Source organism: Magnolia sinica, chromosome 16 (genome assembly GCF_029962835.1).
Source record: "Magnolia sinica isolate HGM2019 chromosome 16, MsV1, whole genome shotgun sequence".
Classification (NCBI taxonomy): domain Eukaryota; kingdom Viridiplantae; phylum Streptophyta; class Magnoliopsida; order Magnoliales; family Magnoliaceae; genus Magnolia; species Magnolia sinica.
Window position 1 is genome coordinate 69,278,959 of NC_080588.1, and position 24,820 is coordinate 69,303,778.

Genomic DNA, 24,820 nt, shown 5'->3' on the forward strand with positions numbered 1-24,820 from the left:
TCCCCATGCCTATTGGGATCATGCCTTTTTAATGGCAACGTATCTCGTAAATTGTCTCCCCACAACTCTACTTGGTATTTCACCATTTGAAAAAATCAATAAACATGCTCCTGACTTCTCACTACTTAAAATTTTTGGGTGTGCTTGCTTTCCCTACCTCCATCCCTTCAATCAGCACAAACTTGATTTTCACTCAAAGCAATGTCTTTTCATTGGTCTTAGCAACATGCATCGTGGATACAAGTGCTTGGATTTCAAGTGGCAAAATATTCATATCTCGGCATGTTATATTCGATGAGACCATCTTCCCATTTGCCAGCACATCACACAAACCCACTCTCCCCCAGCCCGTACACAGCCCAACTGTTGCTCTACCTTTTCCCCTCAACATCAACGACACCCACTCATCCTCCCATGAGTCATCTCCTTATGCCAATGACATGTCCCCCATTACCTCACATCTTAATGCAACGACGTCGTCCCACTCCAATCCATCCAATCACATGTCGTCTCCCACTCAAATGACTCCCCTGTTTCTGGTTTGTCACCACCTTCCCCTGCTCTTCCCTTAAACATGTCCGCCACCTAACCGTCAATAGAGCTTGCCGCTGCTGCAGAACCTCCGGTACTCCGTTCCCACCAAATGACCACACGGTCCCAGAACCACATCGTGAAACCAAAGACCTTCATTGATGGAACAGTTCGCTACCCACTTCCGCAGTCTTTCTTTGTTGCAGGTGGTGTTCCTGACTCCCCCATGCATTATACAGAAGCAAGTAAACATAATGAGTGGCGCAATGCAATGGATGACGAATTCACAGCTCTTATGAAGAATGGCACCTGGTCTCTAGTGTCATCACAACCGAACATGAACATTGTCGGCTCCAAGTGAATTTTCAAATCCAAACTCAATGCCAACGACACTCTCGAACGCCATAAAGCATGGTTGGTTGCAAAGGGCTACCACCAACTGCCCGGAATCGACTTCGACGACACATTCAGTCCAGTGGTCAAGCCCACAACCATCCGGCTTGTTCTAAGCATTGCAGTCTCCAAACACTGGCCAATTCATCAAATTGACATACAAAATGCATTTCTTCACGGGAATCTATTGGAGGAGGTATATATATGCATCAACCTCTTGGATATGTTCATCCTAATTTTCCTAATCATGTATGTCAACTGCACAAAGCACTCTACGGCTTGAAACAAGCCCCAAGGGCTTGGTACCATCGCCTACATGAGCACCTTCAATCACTAGGCTTTGTCAACTCAAGCTCTGATACTTCTCTCTTCACATTTAGGCAAGCTTTGGTTACTCTCTTTGTGCTGGTATATGTTGATGATATAATCATCACTGGCTCCACCTCGCAAGCTATATCTAAATTGATATCCGCCCTCGCTAGTGAATTTGTTGTCAAAGACCTGGGTGTTCTAAGATTCTTTTTGGGCGTTGCAACTCATCACGTGAAAGAGGAGCTATTCTTATCTCAAAGTCAGTACATATATAATCTTTTTAGTCGCACGAAAATGCTCGATTGCAAGCCTGTCTCTTCACCCATGTCTTCATCCCAGAAGCTATAACTATTTTCGAGTGCTCCATACTCTGATCCCTCTACCTACCGAAGCATAGTTGGAGCCTTGCAATACTTGTCTTTGACACGGCCCGATATCTCCTTCATCGTAAATAAAGTGTGCCAATTTATGCATAAACCCACTGATGAACATTGGACAGCGGTGAAAAGGATACTATGTTACCTCAAGTTTTCCATTAATTTTGGATTACTCATTCGGCCTAGCATGTCTACACAGCTCTCAATTTATTCCGATGTTGACTGGGCCGGATGCCCCGACGATCGGAAATCAACCTCTGGTTTTTGCATATTTTTTGGTGACAATTTAATCTCATGGAGCTCTAAAAAACAACCGACTGTGACTCGATCAAGCACCAAAGCTGAGTACCGAGCAGTTGCTCATGCCACGTCTGATTCTATCTGGCTCCAATCTCTACTACGTGAGCTCGGCATTTTTCTTTCCCAGCGCCTCGTTCTCTGGTGTGACAACATAGGGGCGACCTATCTTACAACAAACCTAGTGTTTCATGCACGTACAAAACACGTGGAAATCGACTATCACTTCGTTCGTGAAAGAGTTCAGCAGAAATCATTGGAAGTTTGTTTTGTATCAAGCAAGGACCAATTAGCCGATGGCCTCACAAAGGCATTAGTCTCTACAAGGTTTTCCCATCTTCGGTCCAAGCTCAACGTGCAGCATTCCTCGATGAGCTTGCAGGGCGTATTAAGGAAACACCTTCCAAAACAGATGACAACAAGATTAAGTCAACAGATGACAGTAAGCTCGATTCCATTCCATGATCTGAGGAATTTTATTCATTCACTCCTTTCCATTTATGTAAAGATTGTAATTATAGCTATATGCTAATCTCTCCTATAATTTTTTCAATTCCTACAATTACTCTAGGACATAATTTCTATATCATCTGTAAACTGCTATATATATACAAAATTCCTCTCGACAGCAAAGGCACGAGAGTTTCCATCTTGTGAGTATTATTTTGTTAGGGAAGAACGTGATGAGGTCTATCATCCATCTTCCTGGCTCGATAAACACCTTTAATCCATAAGTCACTGTTGAATACATAAAAGAAAATTCTCGGATCCACGAGAAATTAAAAAAGTTACTAAAGAAATTTTATTGATAAGATTCCCTTAAAAATGAGTTTAACATTCTTAAATAACTCTAAACAAATCTTAAAATATAATTAAAAGAGTCATAATCAAATAAGAAAACAAAATTTAAAAAACATGTAAATTTCAACCATCTTTCGACATGTCGTGGACCTGTCAAAATGATTCAAAAACATTTGGAGAGAAAAATTATAAATTCTTTGAATTTCGACATGTCAAATAGTATTTCGACCTGGCAACAGATTAGCGACCTGTCTAAACTAGTAAAAATCAGCTAGCAAACCATGCTGAAATTTTGTTAATTTCTCCTTAGGCTTCTTTCGGTTCATATGCATTAAGAACGTGCTTGATCCTCATCCTACATCAAACTCCTCCACTTGAAAAAAAAAAAACTCATCCTCGAGTTTGGTTCACGACACATGTTTAACTTTCTTGAGTTCTTCAACGAACTTGGTTCACGACACAGATACTGGTTTGCTACAATGAAATTAATCCTTGAGATCTCCATGTCCTCTGGAAAATTAAGAACAAAGGTGTTATTACTAATTTTCTTTAGGATCAGAACATAATTTATCTTTTTATTCACCAACTTATTATATGTCACAGTCGGAAACTTTTTCTCATGTAAGTGAACTAACACATTATCATCCACTTGAAACACCTTCTGGCACCAATGTTTGTTAGCATAATTTGTTGTACTAAACGTTAGACTCATGCCCTGGAACAACACATATACTCATGCTCTCCTTGACTTGACCCTTATATATCAGTTCCTCCGCTTATGCTTGCAATATCTTATATTTTTTATGATAATGCGTGCAATTAGGCAAACTTGCCATTTGAGACAAGATTAATGTAGTTTTGTATATCTTACATAGGATGTAACTTCGTAAGAAGTTCATTAGACATAATTACCTTAAACTCCTATGACACTGATTTCAAATTCTCCGTGAGGTTCATGGGCTCCACATATTTTTTCTTTTTAACTAATGCATTTATATCTCCTGTCTCCTTAGATTGTTTGACGAAATTCCGTTTGATTACGAGAGACTGTCCCTCCACTTTAGATATCTTGGGTTGGTTTCCCATTTCCATAGGGCCCACTTGTACATCACTAATGAATTCAAAGGCCCGTCGTGACCTCGTTTTAATTACATCACCTCTTGTTAACAAACAATATGATTTTTTTGAATAATCTCTCACTGATCGGTTATCCTACCGACAAATTTGGTATTGTTGGAACAATACCAAATCGTAATCACTAGGGAGGAATTGCACTCACAATAATTGCTTCATCCTTTGTTACATGCAGATTGGTGCTTTTATCTGTCTCGTCCGTGTAAGCTGAAGTTGCTCCCATTAAGCTGAAGCTCCGCCCTTCAATTTGTAAGACATGAGCTTAACATTATTCTCTTCAGTAATATCCATATTATCAAAGAAGCGTTCGACTTCTAACAATCAATCAATGAAGTCCTCGATATAGAGGAAGGTTGACTTTTATCCTGAATTCTCAATTCGTCTTATCAACCCAATTGTCGTCTTGTTTGGGATGTTGGAGGATCATGTTGTCGATTTCCTCATCACTAGATCCCATCTCCTTAGGCATGATCCTACGATTCACCACCGGTATCACCTTGTGATCGGCATTGTTACGAAGTTTAGCGCTTATGTGGTGCAAATCACCACCATGAACATGGAGCTGCACCTAGGGCCTCCGTCATGCGATCGATGGCAGCCCGCAGCCCTTGCATGACTTTCCAATTCTCTCCTACGCTATTTCGAAAGTCGTTGTTGTTAAAGAAACATTTCCCGGAGCACCGTCCATGGAAATGTTGCGTGACTCGTCGTTAAAAGCCATAAATTCAAGAAAAAAACCTTTCTTTGATACCAACTGATGTAGGAAATTAAGGACATAATAAGGTCAATCACTATCTTTCTCGATTGATAAATGCCTTGAATTCACAAGGCAATATTCAATCCATAAGTGCCACGCCCCAAACTCGAAAACCAGGCTCACAAAATTTTCGATCGCCGAATTCGGTGCCGATAGCCTCCGTAGTACCACATTCTCGACTTCTAGTGCCCATACACCAGGTTCCGATCCTAGGATCCTATAAAGAGGATTTTTCAACATACATTATCTCGTAAGAAGCATAACCACAAGTATACCCAAATCACAAAGGCAACATCATCATCACATATCCACTAATATAAACAGTTGAATACAGTGCTGAAAGGGAAATACATATATTGAAAATCAAAGCTCCAGAAGACAACTGCATGCTCAAAGCTCAACGCTACTGCAACCTAACGTCACCTGCACGCATCTATTATGCATAAGCTTATAGAAAACTTAGAGGGTGGTGTAAGTGTGTGCGATGCATGTGCCAAGCATATAAATATCAGAGTAAGCAGAAATACTGACAATCCATAAATCGTACAATATCAAAGTAATGCGGAAACATGCTAGCACGTTCATAAATACTATCAGCCTTATCCAGGCTATGCGATGCAACAACATAATAAGTCAATATCATATACTGAGGAAGCAATGTATATCAGCTATGCAATGCGGAGACATAGTAAGCCAAATATCAAATACCGAGTCTATGAATACTGTCAACCTTATTCAGGTTATGCAATACAGAAGCACAGTAAACCAAATGCTATGTGCTGAGGATGCAATGAAATATGCAATGCGAATGAAATGACCAAGCTGGAGTGTGAAGTCGGGATGATAGTATGTAGTATCGCAGGCTACGGGGTCGACCACAAGGGACTTCTATCCAAATCAGTCTCATACCAAAATTTGGATAGTCAGACTCAATGTGGTAAACTCCTGATCACAGGTTGGTTGTGCGCCCCGACCGAAATCCTGGCCATTGCGAAGGTACACATATCAATTAGTTGTGCACCACCAGCCCAAGTGGATAGCGAATAAATGAATGAATGAGCATACAATTCCTGCTTAATAAATCCACATATCAGTACCATACATCTCTAGGATCATCACCAGATGTAGTACACTTTACATGTAATCGCTGCCCACTGGACGTACGATCATGCAAGTGGAAGAGACCTCACTATCCGTCTGGCCATTAGTCAGCCAATATCTACCTCGCACGTCGATAGCGGACCCAATTACGAGTTGGTCAAACTCAGCCTGTTTATGCCCACTACCCTCGGGTAGGTAAGGCTACAACCAATTCCCAACCGACCACGACACAATAGGAGATGCGACTTACTGGTATTTGGCACTCGAACGCTCATGTATCCACTCGGTTTAAACGTTGGGGCGTCTCCTGGACACGGAGGTTTAGGAATTTTCACCCAGATACATCTATGGCGCCCCGATGCTAGTAACAGATTTTGTGTCCCATTTGGCCATCCACGACATGCCTGTGAAGGCTACGGCACTGATGTCGCTAGCGCATACAGTAATCACAACACACAATGCAAGATGCATGAGTCATACAATCCAGTCATGTATCAATCCTATGTATACCATGCGCTCATGTGAGACAATCTCCGCTTATCAGGGAGTCTCATAACAACCTTCCCAATGACATGCAATGGTCAACCACATCTCATAATAAACATGCATATGATGCATATGGGCATGTATCATGATGCTATGCTATCACATACTCATAATCGGTATCAACAACCGGCACCGATAATCGGCATTAGAATCGGCCTCGACAATCTGAATCAACCTCGATAATCGGCCTTGACAATCGGAATCGGCCTCGACAATCGGCCTTGATCTCGATAATTAGAATTGGCCTCGATGATCGGAATCGACCTTGATCTCGATAATTAGAATCAGCCTCGACAATTGAAATGGTAATCGGCCTAACAAAGGGCTTAATGGAAGGTCATAGTCTGGACATTTAACCATCATCGCCCATCAATGTGGATATTTAACCATCATTACTCCTAAGGAGTGACCCACATAGAACCAAACGTATCGTAGGCCCATGGCCTCACATAAGGACCTAATACACATCAGTATAGGCCTCACTCATGGGCCACATATACATCACAATGTGCCTTATAACATGAGTCAAATACACATCACAATGGGCCGCATCACATAGGCCACATATACATCAAGTGGGTCGCATCTCATGGGTCTAATATACATCGCAATGGGTCGCTCACATGGGCCTAATATACATCAAGTCGGGCCCCATTATATGGGCCGAAAATATATCACAATGGTCCACGTCCCATAAGCCTCGAATACATCACAATGGGCCGCACCACCTGGGACTTGAATACGTCACAATGAGCCATAACTCATGGGCCTCAATACATCACGATGAGCCTTATCACATGAGCTTCAAATACACATTAGGTGGTTCTCGCAATGCAGGTCAGTACTGCACACGGGCCTCAAATATATTACATCAGGCCTTGCCATATGGGTCATAAATACACAACAATGGGTCTCGTCAAATGGGGCACAAATACACAACAGGTGGGCACTGCACATGGACCTTAAATACATCACATGGGCCATAACCCATGGGCCTAATGCACATCATAATGAGCCTCATATACATCAAGTGGGCAGCATCACATGGACCGCACCAATGGGCCTCATAAACATCAAGTGGGGCTCATCAATGGGCCACACCAATGGGCCTCATAAACATCAAGTGGACCGCACACATTCCTAAAAAAAATGAATCGTATCGAAAGATCATCTAGACCATACTACAACTAGTAGTGGAGATAATAATTTTTACTATTAACACATCACAAGCCTACCGAAACATTTATTTTCCAATATGATCATAAGGTCACGATTACTTGAAATAAGAGGAAAATAAATTCCATATTGGTCCAAAACTTCCGTGACCCCAAAAGGGGTCTCAATGGTACCCACTGTTTTTGGCAGTGTGGTCCACTTGATAAATAGATCTGCCTCATTTTTTATTCTCAGCCCTTAACACAAGCTCGCCGGTTGGATGAACTGTTTGGATGTAACACATACATCGGCGAGGGAGCCCACAGAACTTGCCAGCGTCTGACAGTAGCGGGGTTGCCCGTGGGGAGTTGTTGGCCCACCGTCCAGATGATGGACAGTGGGATATAACGCATGCATCATGGTGGGGTCCACACATGTGGCCCACAAATTAAATGGACGGACGGTGTAGTATACTACATGCCTCATGGGGACCACAGAACTTGGAGACGTCAATAGCAGCTCAAGCTGCTGGAACCCATCGTTCGTTGGACGGTTTGGATACAACATTACATCATGGTGGGTCCCGTCCAGATGGACGGATGGTGTGGATAAAATCCACACATCAGGTGGGTCCCACAGAATTTACTGACATCAAAACATCAGCTATATAGCTAGTGTAGTCGTACACCAGCCAATTAGCTCCCTACATAGGTGGGACCCACGTAGGCCCACCGCGTCCAGGGTCTGGACGCTGGATCCCTGGACGTTGGCCTTGTTTGTTAAAAATAAATAAATAAGTAATAATCATAATATATATATATATGATATTTTTAACTGTTGAGTACTGGATCCTGCTCATTTTTGGCATTAAGTCCTAAAATGATCTCAAAAGACGGATAGACGGGGTGGATTTCTCACAAACATCACGGTGGGCCCCAGATAGGTTCCCAGCGCAGGAACTTCGTGCCAAAGCCTTGTCCCGTTGATGGCGGTGGGATAAGACAGAAAATGTATATTTAAACCAAGTCAGCTCACCTAATACAGCTGGACTGTTGATTTATTGAATGCAATTAGTCTTTAAAAATATTTGATACTCTGTCAGAGTACGTCACTTGATATATGCATTCACAGGCGGGTCAGGGAATTATTCTGGCGACATACATTAACTCACATCAAACCAACTAAATTGTAAGTATTGTTTGGTGGTAGTCCCATAGTCAGATTGGTTGGACAATCCCTACCTTTGATTCCTCAGGACAACTGGATATTTATATTCTTAACCGTCCAATAAATTTCCATCCATCTGATTGTCAGGTAATCAAATATGCTTAAATGTTTTTATCACAATACATCTAAAGGGGACCCATAATTCGGACAGTTTAATGTGAATTAGTTGTATGCTAAGTATTCAGTTTCTGCAAGTGCCTGGGGATCATCCATCACATTCTGTCAGAGTATCAAAGTTTCGAATATGAGGTGGACCACGCCAAAGGAAATATTAATAATTGATCATTAAAAATTTCTCGTGGACTACAAAGTTTCGAATCAGATATCTATATTTTCCCTTCATATATATATATATATATATATATGTGTGTGTGTGTGTGTGTGTGACCTTATCAACGGGTGGGATGGAAAAATAAACATTACAGTGGGTCCATTGAAGTTTTCAATGGTGGGAGTTCAGTCACCATTGTTTCTTATGGTTTGATCTACCTTGGATTTGGATCGGTTTTTTGGCCTCATCTTTAAAATGAGCTAAAGAACCGAATGGATGACGTGGATACACAGCGATTGCCTAAAGCGGTTAAAAGTGCAAGATCTTGGCCATTCATCAGGTGGGCCTCTTTCAATAAATGCCATGGTCCTAAAGTAAGGCTGGTTTAGTTCATCACTTGATCTATTTGTTCTCTTCATATCTACTCTTTTTTCTTTTTTTTTTTCAATCCTTTTGAACTGTCAGTATTTTTTGAAGGACTCTGGCACCCACATACTAAGTTGGGCCCTCCTAATGAATGGTCAGATCCTGTTTGTCCATCGATGAGTAATCTCTATGTTCTCACTTTTCTTTTTTCAATTTTTTAGGATCTTACACTAGCCACCATGTCGGTACGTGAGGGGACCTTCTATGAAATATGCATATACGTGGAAAACATGCTTACGGCTGACAATTACGGGTCGGTGTGTCGGATTTACATTGTATTTAAGGAAGATGAGCTGCTAAAGGAGGATCTCCAAAACTGGATTATTGAGAAAATCCACCAAATGAAGTGATAGCAATCGAAGGATCCGATCATATGGTCATGTTATCAACCCCCAAGGAGCTTTGCCTGTTTCTCTTAGAGATTGCAGGGAAAGATGCTTGATTTTATGAACGCTGATACTAGGTGTTGCCATTCTTCTAATAAATTTCCCAAACTTCTCTCTTGATGAATAAATGGTTTAGGGCGTGTTTTAATTGCACAAAAATGTTTTTGAATACATTTTTCTATGGACAGGCTTAACACGAGAAGTGGAAGAATTAAAATGAGATTGTGGCCCACTCAAGTACCGGGGGTTCCAAAATTTAACTCTGTGGGATGGTGATTCCAATATGTATGGTGGATGTAGTTTTTTTTTTCCAGAAACCTTCTTGACATTCTGGGAATCACAAGTATCCTACATATAGTGTTGAAAAATATAATTTGAAAATAATTGCTCTTCCTACTCTAGTCTATAAAGTATCTAGAAAGTATTTAGAAAATGTCTAAAAAGTATCCCTAGTCAGTCTAAAGAGTGTCTATCACGCTCTGAAATTCGGATATCCGAATAGAGTAACCCGAATCCGAATCTCCCATCCCATGAGGTACAAGATTCACTTTTATTCAAGTCTATAAAACTATTTTCATTTCCAATATACCAAGATTTCTCATAACATCATTTACATCAACTAATTAAGCACAAATAAAAATTCCATATCACAATTCCAAAATAACTAAATAAAGTCAATTCAACTTTAATGCATCATTTTTTCACTAAAATAAAACTGAGTAAAAGGAAATACATAATTCATTAAGTTTAAACTAAAACTAAAACAAAAGTAATCCCTAAGACTAAGTATGATTTTGGCTCATCAATAATATTATGCCTCATCGAATTATTGATACGCAGTATTTGAAATAGTTTAAACACCTTTAGGACGATAACTCAATATGATCATTTTTATTCCAACTGAAATTTGTTCGTTAATACCATAATACAACATCACAATAATAATTTAAAAATCAATATTTTAGAGGACAATAAATATTCAAAAAAATATTTTAAAATTAAAGAAAATGATTCCATAAATAATTGAATTAAAAATACACCCCTCTACAATTAACTGGAGAATATATCTACCTTGATGATATTTTAGAGAATAACCCTGGGTAGAGTACCACGTGATATCTTTTAGGGAATGACTATGGGCAGATCACCACGTGATATCTTTTAGAACTTAATCCAGGACAGTGCACGTGTGTTTGTATCTTTTAGGGAATTACTTAAAGTAGAGCACCCGTGCTGATCTTTAATGAGTGACCCCAGGCAGAGCGCCTGTGTGTATATCTTTTACGAAATTACCCACGGCAGAACACCCATGCCAATCTTTCGGGAATGACTCGGGGCAGAGCATCCATATCACGATATTTTAGTCATACACACTAAAATTTCATAATTTTTGTATATATAACTAATTACAATTATACTACATCAACAATTTATCTCTCAAAAATTGACATATCACATATATAACAGTTCAATATTCATGTAGAAACAATTACAACAAAAATACTATTAAATAATTTTGAATTTATAAATAAAATAATAACCAATTGATGGTAATTCAAAGAAGGCATACACTATAAGGGAAAATATACATAATATATTTGTGAATAAGTAATCACCAATCCAATGTGCACCTTATTTAATAACAAAAAAAAAGAATTAATAAATTTTATTATTAAAAATAATAACCATTTGATGGTAACTCAAGAAAGCATATACTAGGAGGGAAAAACAAACATAATATAATCAAGATTTTTATGCACAAGTAGTCATCAATCTAATGTGTACATTATTTAACAATGCATCAACACAAAACGATTCAATGTAAATCTAATAATACTATACAATGCACCATTAATATTGTATGTGTACAGTTGGTTTAAAAAACAAGTAATTACTAAATAACTCACATATACACCTAAAATATAATTTTATACATATATAATTAAAGTAATTTAAAGTGTACAGCGGTTTAAGCCTTCATGCATGTTAACCAAAAATACAGGAATTTTTATGTTTACCGACTTGCAAGCCGAATATCATTCCATACTTATGATATTTACATATAAATGTCAGTTTAGGTGTGGATTAGATCATTTACCTGATGCGTGACCTATATTCAGTGACGGCTATAATATAACTCAATGGTTAATGGTCTTACCGAGGAAGATGGTACCTTCTCTAATGGTGACTTATTGATCGATGGTTTTCCGACGGTTTCACTTTTTCAGGATGATGAAGTTTAATGTAGGAAACTTGAGAAGTGAGTGATTAAGGCTTTAATAGAGATTTGTCAGTAGTTTTAGAGGTTTGTGACTTCGTAGTTGAGGTAGCGTTCATGCACAATGCACGTTGCTGATTATTATCATAATAATAATAATTATTATTATTTCTTTTCGTAAGATGAATGGTTGGAATGGCTTTGAGTGCAGAATTATCTTGTTGTCGAGCAATGAAGATGGGAGAAGTGAGAGAGAAGTTCGGGATATCGATTTGGTAGTGACACATGTCGTACATTATGTGTGTGGGTGTGTGTGTGTGTGTGTGTGTGTGTGTTTTTTTTTTTTTTTTTTTTTTTTTTTTATAAATTTTAAAGATGGGCTAAAATGACAAGATCCACTGAATGAATAGTTCAGATCATGACCTTGGGCCCACTTTCTCGATGGTTTGGAGGTAATAGATGGTTCCAGAAGCTTTTTATTGTGAACGAAGAAAATGGAAAAGGAGAGAAAAACTCGAAAAATTGGTTCATCACTTGTTATATATTTTATTTATTTATTAACCTAATGAGCTATATAGTGGCGTTGCAGGGAATCCATTCCGTTCATCTATTTTGCTTGCCCAAATTAAGGCATGTATCCAAAAATGAAAGTAATCTAAAGTTACGGTGGGCCACACCAAAGGGATTGGTTGGGTTTGGAATACTTACTGTTTTGAAAAAAAAATAAAATGGGATGCTTAAACTATCTAGAAAGTATCTAGGAAATGTCTAGAAAGTGTCCCTAGTCTAGTTTAGAAAGTGTTTTTTGAGTTTCCTAGGTAAGTAATGCTCTTTATAGGAAGTTGTAGTTCATTTACTCTTGTATGTAGATTCTTCCTTATGAGTATATACAAAGAGACTTCATGTACATGGGAGGAAACAAGAAGGAAAATCCTTCATTCCAACAATTCAAAGCATTGTAATATCCACTTTCATAATTCAAAATATACAAATGCATTCTACTTGCAATACTCCTAAGTCCAAAAAAATATCTTCTTTCTCTCCTCTTCTCCAACAAATTTGGTTTCAGAGCTTGGTTCGAGATATGTATATGGTAGCAAGCTTTAGCAATATCTTTAACTATTCACAAAATATGATGCCCATATTCGAAGCTACGAGTATATTGGAGCATTCAAATGAAGATTCTATTCATCTCACAAGACTTGTGGGAGTTGGTGGAAGAAGGCTCTATGAAGTATCAGAAAATACAGCAGCATTAGCAACAAGGACGGATGCAAGACAACAAAGGCTTACCTGATCGATGAAGTGGATGTCAGGTACATGTACAATAATGTGAGCCCACATGATGTTCAGGACACGAATTGGCCATCAACCCTGACCACATGATGTTCTTGCAATGGGAAGTTAAGCGGAACCCACTCCAATGTTTGTGAGAAATTCACCTTAACCATCCATTTTACCGATCCATGTTAAGACATGTTCCAAAAAATTAGGCAGATCAAAACTTTAAGGACATGTTTGTTTAACCATTTAGCACCACAATAATTTAAATGGATAATGATTACTTTTAATCTTTGCTTCGGGAGAGATGAAATTTACGAGGTAAATATGTTTGAAAAAATAGAATTGCATTGCACTGATTAGCTTCAAAAAATTTGTAGGTCTCACTCTGTTGTGTATGTTTGATCTATGCCGTTCATCCATTTCAGTTCATGTTAGGTCATGATCCCAAAAATGAGATAGATTGTAAGCTCGAGCAGATCACACTGCAGGAAACAAGAGAATGATAACGTCCATTGTTAAAAGTGAAAATTTGTATTAGGCCCATATTGATGTAATGTTTATATGCCATCAAAACCCATGGTAAGATCATTTCCACTATGAAAAACTGAAAACCATGAAGATATTTACCTATCCATAACTTAGTATGGCCCATGAATATTTCAATGGTGGTTGTATTTCTTATCTGGAGGCCTACTTGAGTTTTGGATCTACCTTAAGAACATAACGGTGGGCCCTATTAGATTCCAATCCCTGGCATCGGAGTTGTTGTCAAAAAAGCCTTCAATTTTTCAGAGTTTTGGGTTGCACGACCGGTATGGCCCTTGCACGACTAGTCGTGGGAGCGGCTCAACTAGTCGAGTATTACACGACTCAAAGTCCAGCAAGCTCAGTTTTTTGGTGTCTGGGATGCTCGACTGGTCGAGGGGATGTCACGACCGGTTGAGGGGGTCCCTTGACCAGTCGTGGCTATCCTTCGATCAGTCGTAGTTACACAAATTCATTTCCGAATTTGATGTGGACTGCGGATTTCTGTGTCGCCTTTCGCAAGGGTGCAAAAGGAAAGTTGCTTAAATTATAAATAGGTGTCACTAGGGCTTTTCTATAGTATGGAAAATAATTCTAAAGTATTCTAAAGGGTTCTAGGGTTATCAAAGGGTGTAGCAAGGGTGGGATTCGAGGCTATTCGAATCGGGTAAGTCCTCTCTCTTGTAATTTCTATTTCATAGTGGATCTCTGTCGCTTTGTGCCGTGATTTTTTCCTGCAAGGGTTTTCTACGTTAAAACTTTATGTTCTTCTATGATTGCTTGTTACTATTGAATTGTTATCCTAGATCTAGATCTGTGCGATTCCGTAGACCAAATCCCCAACAAGTGGTATCAGAAAGATCGTTGGGGTACAGATCTGAATCTGCAAGATTAGTAATAATGGGAAACGGCAAGTTTGATATTGAGAAGTACTCAGGAAAAAAATAATTTTGAGTTATGGAAGGTTAAGATGGTTAGCCTGTTAACCAAGCAAGGCGAGATTAAGGCTCTTGAGGAGCGAAAATCTACCATGAAAGATGATGAACGGGAAAACCTCACTAGTAATGTTTTAGCCTCTATCCGTTTATGTCTCACGGATGAGGTTCTCTATAATGTTTTGAGGGAGAAAACTGCGGCTAGTTTGTGGGCGAAGTTAGAGAACATCTATGCAAAGAAGTCCTCTGAAAATTGCCTACACTTGAAGCTACAGTGTTATACCTTCAAGATGGTAGAGGGTGGAGATCTAGAAGCCCATATCAGCAACTTTAATAAATTGATATGCAAATTGCTGGATATGGAGGAAGTGGTCAAAGATGAGGAACAGGCATGTATATTGTTGAATTCTTTTCCTGCATCATATGATTCTTTCAGGGACACGATGTGCAGTGCAAATAAAACCCTAAGTATTGACACCGTTATCTCAGCCCTTCATGGGAAGGCTATGAGAAAGTTAAACTGCGACATGGGCGCATCTTCCGATGCACTGATTACAAGGGGCAGAGATTCTGAGCGAGGTACAGGATCCTCAAGGCCTAGATCCAAATCCAAGGGCAAGGGCAAAGGAAAATTAAAGTGTTGGAATTGTGGGTTGTCTGGATACATGAAGAAGGACTGTAAAAATCTTAAAATGCAAATTCAGCGGCTTCTTCTAAGGAGGTCAATGTGGTAACATCTGATGAAGAATCAAGTGGTGGTGATATTGTTTGTTTCCATGATTGGTCACTTACACGACAATCATAAAGACGAGTGAATACTTGACACATGAGCGTTTTATCACATGACTCCTCATAAGAGTTGGTTTACCAGTTACAAAGAATGCGATGGTGAACAGGTTTTTATGGGCAATGACAATGCATATAATGTTGTGGCTATTGGCACGGTGAGCATCAATATGTTTGATGGGATGGAGCGTACCTTAACAAATGTCAGGCACATTCCTGATGTGAAGAAAAGTCTGATTTCTCTCGGTGCACTCGAGGCTATAGGGTGCAAGTTCACCGGTATTGATGGTGTCCTTAAATTTTCAAAAGGGGCACTTGTGGTTATGAGAGTACAAAGGCATGGAAACCTTTACAAGCTGATTGGGAGCACTTCAGCAGGTGGAGCGGCAACAGTTATTGCAAACTCCACGTCTTTACGTATGTGGCATGCTCGTCTGGGCCACATGAGCGAGCGAGGCATGAAGGACAAAGGGATCATCAGGCACAACACAGTGCACCACACGCCTGAGCAAAACGGTGTGGCTGAGCGAATGAATTGGACTCTCCTGGAGAAGGCCAGATGCATGTTAAGTAATGCTGCGTTGGGCAAGGACCTATGGACTGAGGCCGTTAACACGGCCTGTTATTTAGTGAACCGTTCTCCTTCAATGACAAATGAATGTAAAATCTCAGAGGAAGTATGGAGTGGTCAGAAACTCAACTACTCAGATCTACGCATATTTGGTTGTGAGGCTTACTCTCAAGTACCGTCAGTTAAGAGAGATAAGTTAGACCATACTGCCAAAAAATATATCTTTGTTGGCTATGACATTGGTGTGAAAGGTTACAAGCTATTCGACAAAGTCACACGCAAGGTTATCACTAGCCGTGACGTCAGATTCGATGCAAGCTCCCTATTTCGCAAGAATGATCATAAGGAGTAAGAGGAACCAGAAAAGGTGATCGTAGACGTCCAGATTGACACAGATAATACTCAGGTAGAGACAGATACGAAAACAGAGGTACAGGATCAGGTGGAGCAGCCACCTGTGAGAAAGAATCCATTGCGTGATCGCAGGTTACCGGCAAGATATAGAGACGACTCCAATATTGCATATGCCCTTATTACAGCTGAGGGGAACCCGTCTACTATTCAGGAAGCTCTCGATGAGCCTGATGCAGAAAAGTGGAAGGCGGCTATGGATGATGAGATGGACTCATTGCACAAAAATCATACATGGGAGCTGGTGGAGCTTCCTGTGGGCCGAAAAGTAATCGGATGCAAGTGGTTATTCAAAAGAAAATATGATAGATACAAAGCAAAGTTGGTAGCGAAGGGTTATGCTCAGAGAGAAGGAATCGACTTCACAGAGATATTCGCGTTGGTGGTTAAACAAGTATCTATTAGATTTGTGTTGACACGGGTTGCCCAATACGATCTCGTGCTGGAACAAATGGATGTGAAGACTGCATTCTTGCATAGGGAATTGGAAGAGCAGATCTACATGAAGCAACCAGAGGGCTACGAAGTTAAAGGGGAAGAGAAAAAGGTTTGCAGGTTAATGAGGTTGTTGTACGGCCTGAAACAGTCGCCTAGGCAGTGGTATAAAAAAATTGATTCTTTCATGGTGAGTTAGAAATTTACTCGGAGTGAATACGATCATTGTGTCTATTATAAGACACTGAGTGATGGACAATTTATCATCCTAGTATTATATGTTGATGATATGTTGATTACCTGTTATGATATGTTTGAAATCAACATACTAAAGACTCAGTTGTCAAGGACATTCAAAATGAAAGATCTAGGGGCTACAAAGTGGGTTCTCGGTATAGATATTTATAGAGACAGGAGAGTAGCAGGCTTTGGTTATCACAAGTAGAATACCTTGAAAAAGTATTGATCAAGTATGGGATGGATCAGGCAAAGCCGGTGAGCGTTCCTCACGCGGCTCACTTCAAGCTTTCCTCAGAACAATGTCCTAAATCAAATGAGAAAAAGTAGGTTATATCTCATGTGCCCTATTCGAATGCGGTTGACAGTTTAATATATGTCATGCTCTGTATGAGACCGAATATTTCACAGGCAGTCGGTGTTGTGAGCGGATACATGTCAAACCCCGGCAAGCAACATTGGGAGGCAGTGAAATGACTACTTCGATATATTTGAGATACGAAAGACTACGTCTTAACTTTTGAGAAAAAAGAGAGAAAGTTGGTTAGGTATGTGGATTCCAACTACGCAGGGAGTATAGATTCTAGGAAGTCTACTTCAGGATACTTGTTTGTACTAGCGGGTGTAGCAATCAGTTGGATGTCGAAGCTTCGGTCCGTGGTGGCTCTTTCCATGATCGAAGCAGAATATATAGCAGTAACGGAAGCATTTAAAGAAGGTATTTAACTCAGAGGCATGATAAATCAGTTGAGACTTCAGCAGGAGGCCGTGCCAGTTAACTGTGATAGAGAGAGCGTTATAATTTGGCTAAAAATTCTGTTTATCACTCATGTACTAAACACATTGATGTTCATCACCACTTTATCCGATGGGTGCTTGAGGAAGGAGGGGTCACATTGGAAAAGATTCACACCAGCGTGAATCCAGCAGACATGCTCACTAAGGTCATTCCTATAAAAAAGTTCAAGTTCTGTACAACTTCTCTAGGCTTGGCAATGGCGTAAAAGAAGGATGGAGTGTGCACGAGAAGTGTTGATTGAAGCTATGATGCAATATAGAAATAAGAGAAGAGCTTAAGGAGCTACACGACTGAAGATTGAAGATGTGGTGGAGATTGTTGTCAGAAAAGCCTTCAATTTTTCAGAGTTTTGGGTTGCACGACCGGTCGTGGCCCTTGCACAATCGGTCGTGGGAGCGACTCGACCAGTCGAGCAATACACGACTCAAAGTCTAGCGAGCTCAGTTTTTTGGTGTCCGGGATGCTCGACCAGTCGAGGGGATGTCACAACCAGTCGAGAGGGTCCCTCGACCAGTCGTGGCTATCCTTCGACCTGTCGTAGTTACGCAGATTCGTTTTCAAATTTAATGCGGACTGCGGATTTCTGTTTCACCTTTCGCAAGTGATGTTTTATTTAAACCAACCTAATTTAAATGATTTTAAACTCACAAGTATACGAATCAGGTGTAGATAGGGTACGTATTACGAGATCGTTCCCACGAGGACTAGTTGTCACAATTCGAATTTTTACGATTCTTTTTAACTAATATAACAAATAGTTTAGCGAACTAATAACAAAAATCTATGAAAAATAACTGAGAGCAAGGAGAAAAATTCAATCAAGGAGAACAGTAGGACTTTTGAATCCACTCCTAATTATCCTAACCCTTGTTTTACCTGTTGATTCACCTTAATTCAGATTGATATAAATTTAATAAATAAAGCACACTCTATGCCCTTGGTCGGGCACACAGAATGTATAATTCCCTTAAAGCATAAGGATCATATCTTTCCATCCATGGTCAGGCATGAAGAGATGTAAATTCCTATTTGTTTCTCTATGGGAAAACCTGTTCATGGTCAGACACAAGCACCTAGAATAAGATTCCAAACAACAACATCCATATCTAGACTTTGGTTAAGCTCATAGAATGGAGAAGTACGGAGTTTTCAGTTAAGCACACTAGAGAAAGAAACAAATCAATTAACTCAGATGAAATCAACAATAAACAAGAGTCATTCAAATTAAAGGCTTCATCTCAGCCCTAGTTAGAAAATTAACAATCCATGAAATCAACTAGAAAGAGAGAAAAATAAACTTGATAAAAGAAAAACATCCTTATCTCTCTCTCTCTCTCTCTCTCTCTCTCTCCTCTTACTTCTCCCAGCCGAGCTCTCAGGATCTGCCTCTCCCCTGGATCCCCCTCTCTCCAAGCTTTTCAGCTCTTTTTATAGCTACTGGAGTCGGTGGAACTTTCGCACAATAAAAATCGAATTCGTGTATAACTCTTGTGGAGCAAAAATCGGAGCCTCCCACGTCCCATATTCCTTGCATTATGTACATAAAATCAATGTCTCCTCGGACGTTTTTGACTGAGCTACATGATGGATGGATCAGATCTTCCACCTGATCAAAGGTGGTGGGCCATAACCACCTGGAAATCCGTTTTTCACGGACGTGCGTAAGCTTACGCACATGACTGCGCTGACGTGATCGGTGGGCCCCATAGGAGTGTTTTCGAGGAAATCCACCTAGTCCATTGGATTCGGGATGAAATTTTGGTTAGGAATAGTTGGTTTTGAATGTCCATTGACACGACCTAGAGAAGCAATCACACTGAGATCTTTTTGAACGTCGCAGGGCAGTCCGCTTGTGACCTCTGTAGTGCACACGTGTGTGTGCATGGGCACAAAATATCAGTTGGGTTCGATCCTTTTGAGGCCCTCTACAAGATGAGCGGCTTGGATCATTCTTACGGGCCATGATGGTGGCCCACTGGCTTCTGCAAAACAGACAGCATCCGTTCGTTACGCAGCAGCGAAAACAGAAATTTCCATTTAGAGAGGATGACGTAGTCAAGAGTCGGTTTGACTGACTCTTTGTTTTCGTACACGGCTAGAGAAATAGTGCACTATGCACACTCTGTTTTGGTGGGGTCCACTGCAATGTTCTTGAGAAATCTAATCCATCCATTTAATTGGTGTCCCCATTTAAGGCGTTGAATTCGAAGTTGAGGTATATCCAGATAGCAGGTGGGCCCCACTTAGGGAATTAAGGGTCTGATCTATCTGTTGGACCACTTCCCGAGATATCCAATGGCTGAAATTTAATATTTATGGTTTATTTATAGCCCCCAGCAAATGTATGAAGTTTCAAGCCAATCGGATGGTGGGAACCCTATGATCTTACATTATGGACCATTTTCGGGCCTCTTTAATGTGAACGGCTTGATTTCCTCGGATCCCTGGCATGTGAATCAGTCAATCTTGGTCCTTTGGAGTTTGTCCCTTATCTTGGTGACTTCAGAGTATTAATTCCATGCTTGTAGTAGTCTTTTTCAATCCACGTTCCTAATTACTCACTGCAACAAAAACACAATTAAAATATGACATTAAACATTATCATGTACGTAAAATCAGGTAATAACTGGGGTCTGATATGTAATATTCGACCCTCATCACAACCCCCAACTAGCATTTTGCTAGTCCCGAGCAAAACATGTGAAAAATAATTTCAGAAATAAAAGACAATTCCTGTAAACCCAAGTGACTTGTGAACAAATAGTAGAGATGTGAGAATTCTAAGATTCATGAATGGTGAGTAGAATTTTCTCCTGGAATCAAGCTTACAATAAACTTTATAATCAAGTTCAAAATATTAATCCATTAATTAGAACAATTCTAAACATTGAGTTCCATGAGTGTATAGTGTAATCTCGGCTTACAATCATTAAGAGATCCAATTGTCAATTTCATATTATCATTGGTAATTAACAATAGAATTCATGACAACCAAACCTGAAACCAATACTTGCCTTACATATTAATTTTTCATTCTATCATCCTTTGATTTTTTTTTTATGAATAGTAACGCCAAGGAGGGGAATCAAATCCTCACCTATAGGGAGCAAACCTATGGTGAAAACTTGTCGCATAACTTTCTCTAAATGTCAATCATGGGGGATCGAATCTACACCTATAGGGAGCAAACCTATGGTGAAGATTATGCGACTTACCCTTTCAATTCTTCTTACTAAACATGATAAAAAAAAATTTATCAGGCTGGTTCCTTTCATGCTTAGTGATTACCAAGTTAATCATTCAATATCGAACCGGAACTTTCATGTGTAAGCGAGATGTGATATGTGAAATCATGACTCAATCAATGTTTACAACTTCTAATCATGGATTAATAACTCAAACTTAACGATGAAATCTAATAGACAACTGAATCCAAGAGTCATAAATTACCAGCATCACGTATCTTTTAATTCTAAATCCAAGGTGGCCATTAAAATCACTTCAAATTCACAAGAAAGTTCACAAAAATTTAAAAATTTTCACAATTTTTTGTTGAAGACCAAGAAAATACTGATTAGGTAATGTAAGCCCCGTATCCTAGACCGTACCGTTCCTTAGGCTTCCGCGGTCTTCCCGGTCGAATTCCGACAACCTTCGACCCTTACCCGGTATTTGCGCGCGACCTGGATTCTCATGCCGTCAACCTGAGTCGACTCAACCCAGGGCTTATACCTTAGCGACCGCGTCGTCGCCGCGATTCCGATGCCGCGACTCGCACGCTGATGCGATGCTCTGGTCGGGAGTTGTGGGCCAGCGTTCGGTGAGAGGAAATGCAGCGCGTGCGAATCCCGAGAGAATCTCTACGAGGTGTCACATCAATCAATCAATCAATCCCATCAATCCCATCATGTCAAGTACACATCACTTTTCACCCTTTCCCAAGCAAGCCCCAAAGTCAAAAGTTCTTACACAAACCCATACCTCTCTTCCAACTTTTGCCAAAAAAGTCAAAAATCTCTTACACCCCCATCCCTCTCTCCCATCCATCACTCCATCACCCATCACTCTCTCTCTCTCTCTCTCTCTCTCTCTCTCTCTCTCTCCCTTACAAGTCTCTCTCATTTTCAAGCTCTCCCTTAAGCAAGAATTCATACGTATTAGCCTCTCCCATTTCCCCCCAAGCTACATGTGTGGCCCACCTTTCCATCCTTAGATCTCTCATCTCAACCATCCATTTCTCATCTTCCTCCATCAAAGAAAAGCACAAGGAGCTAAGGAAGCCAAGGGAGCAAGAAGATCAAGCGGTGGGTGCCTTGATAGGGTAGATTTTGATATTTTTAAGATGGGCCAAGTGAGGCCAACCGATCAATGGTTGGATCTCACTTTGGACCCTAAGATGTGGCCGATGGCCCACTTGGATCACCATGATCATTCCATGATGGGGCCATTCTCCATGGACCCCATCATGATGTTTGTTTTCTTGCATATTTAGGGTCATCTAGACCGTTTAATTTGGTGGAGATGGGATCTCCACCGTTGGATTTAATTTTAATGGGCCACATGTAATGGGACCCACTTGATGTATGATTTAGTGCAAGGGAGGGCCCATAGTGCCGGGGTCCCTCCATCACGCGGATCTCACCCTCTATCTCTCTCTCTCCCTCTCTATTTCTCTTTTTATGCTTGATGATAAGAAGGTTGTGTGGCCCACTTGAATGGACCCCACCACAAGGTATGTGTTCCATCCAAATCACCTACAAGTGGGGCCCACTTGAATGGACCCCACCACAAGGTATGTGTTCCATCCAAATCACCTACAAGTGGGGCCCACTGTGCATGTATTGTACCACACCATCCATCAGTGGTGGCCCACATGAGGAGGCCCACCTAGCTCGGCAGAGAGTCCAGCGTCCAGGGACGCTGGACATTTTTTTTTGGAAAACACAAATAGTTTGTTTTCAAGCCAAGGAGGGTGGTCCACTTATGTAGGTCCCACCTTGATGTTTATAAACCATCTAAACCGTTCATAGGGTGGGCCACCCCTTGACATGGGCCCACTCCAAAAATCAGCGTGATCCAAGACTCAGGTGGCCCATACCATATGGAACAGTGGGATTGAACCTCTACCTTTGAAATCGTTTTTGGGTCCACAGAAGTTTTGGATCAGGGTGAAATTTGTTTTCACCCTTCATCTAGGCCCACGTGGCCTTATCAACGGCTTGGATGGCAAATCAACATTTCGGTGGGCCCCACATGGAGCCCACACAGTTGTATGTGTTTCATGTCCACCGTCCGCCTGGACGGTGGAGCCCACTGTGATGGTGTGTGTCTTTGTGGGCGTGTGTGTATATATATATATATATATATATATATATATATATATATATATATATATATATATATATATATATATATAATATATATATATATATTATATTATATCTTATTTAATATAATGATGATGGGAGGCCCACCTCAATTACTTGTGGCCCATGATTGAGGCCCACTTTGATGTATATGCAAGGCCCATGGGTCGAGGCCCATTAAAAATGTTTTGGGGCCCATGGGTCGAGGCCCATTAAAAATCTTTTGGGGCCCATGGGTTGAGGCCCTTTTGATGTACATTTGGGGTCCCATTGGGGTGGCCCATTTGCTACTCATAAGGCCCATAAGATCAGGCTCATTTGATGCACTCTAAGGCCCACGGGTTATAGCCCATTGCAATGCACATAAGGCCCATTGGTGCGGCCCATTGATGTGGCTCACTTGATGAACATGAGGCCCATATGATATGGCCCATTTGATATATTGAAGGCCCAATGAGATATACCTGAGTTTCATTGCAATGTGCAGACCCAGCGTGATTTATGTAATGATGTTTACGTTAGGGCTATGCCTTGGGAGCAATGTTGGTTTGACGTCCACATTGTAAGTATAGTGTTGGTTCAATGTCCGCATTATGCCTTTCCCGAGGGCCCATTATTAGGCCCATATGTGCAATGTGTAGGCCGTCTAGGCCCATCTTCATTATAAACATCATCCACCCCATATAACATGTTTAATTCCATGATTCATGATCATATGCATCATACGTATGCTTGATATGAGAAATGACTGATCATAGCATATGCCTTCGGGCGGATTTTTTATGGGCTCCCACAGGGGTGTTGCCCTATATGAGCGCACGATACGCGCGAGATTGTTGTATGTTTGGATAGTGTGATTCATGCATTCGCATTGTGTGATATGGTTCTTGTATGCCCTAGCGACATCAGTGTAGTAGCCTTACAGGCATATCGTGGTTGGCGGGATTGGATAACAGAAATCTTGTTCTACATGGGGTGCATAGATATCCTGGGTGAAAGTCCCTAAACCCTTATGGTACGGGAGGTTGCTCCAACGTCTGACAGAGTGGATGCATGAGCGCGAGGGCCGTATGCCAGACGGTTGCGCTTTCCACCGTGTCGTGGTCGGTTAGAAGGGGTGCGGCCTTACACTTGAGAGTAGGGGGCAATGCTAGGCTGAGTCTGACCAGCTCGAGGAATGGGTCCGCTATTGATAAGCCGAGCCCGATATTGGCAGGCGGATAGTGAGGTCTTTTCCACTCACCTTATTGCGTGCGATGGGGCGGCAATCTGGCTTGGAGTGTACTAGACCCCGGTGATATTCCAAATTTGAGCCGTATTGACATGTGGACTTAGATGAGGATTTGTATGCTTGACTTGCATTTCGCATTGCATGGCCTTGGTATGGCCGACATCATTCTTTGCACCGCATGGCCTTGGTACGGTTAATGGGATTCTTAGCATTCATCAGCATGTTCCGCATTACTCTGATACTGCATAACTACATTACCACCTTGAGCATACACTTTCACCACCCTCTAAGCTTTCTATAAGCTTATG

General features: G+C 40.7%; 1 protein-coding gene across 1 annotated transcript in view; it reads left to right on the top strand.

Moving 5' to 3' along the window:
• The first annotated feature begins 1,800 nt into the window (after positions 1–1,800).
• Positions 1,801–24,820, top strand: part of LOC131228919 (methyl jasmonate esterase 1-like) — a 43,559-nt gene continuing 20,539 nt past the window's right edge. Inside the window, exon 1 of the mRNA XM_058224756.1 lies at positions 1,801–2,352. Within this exon, the coding sequence (XP_058080739.1) occupies positions 1,801–2,352 (552 nt within the window). The remainder of the gene's footprint in view (positions 2,353–24,820) is intronic.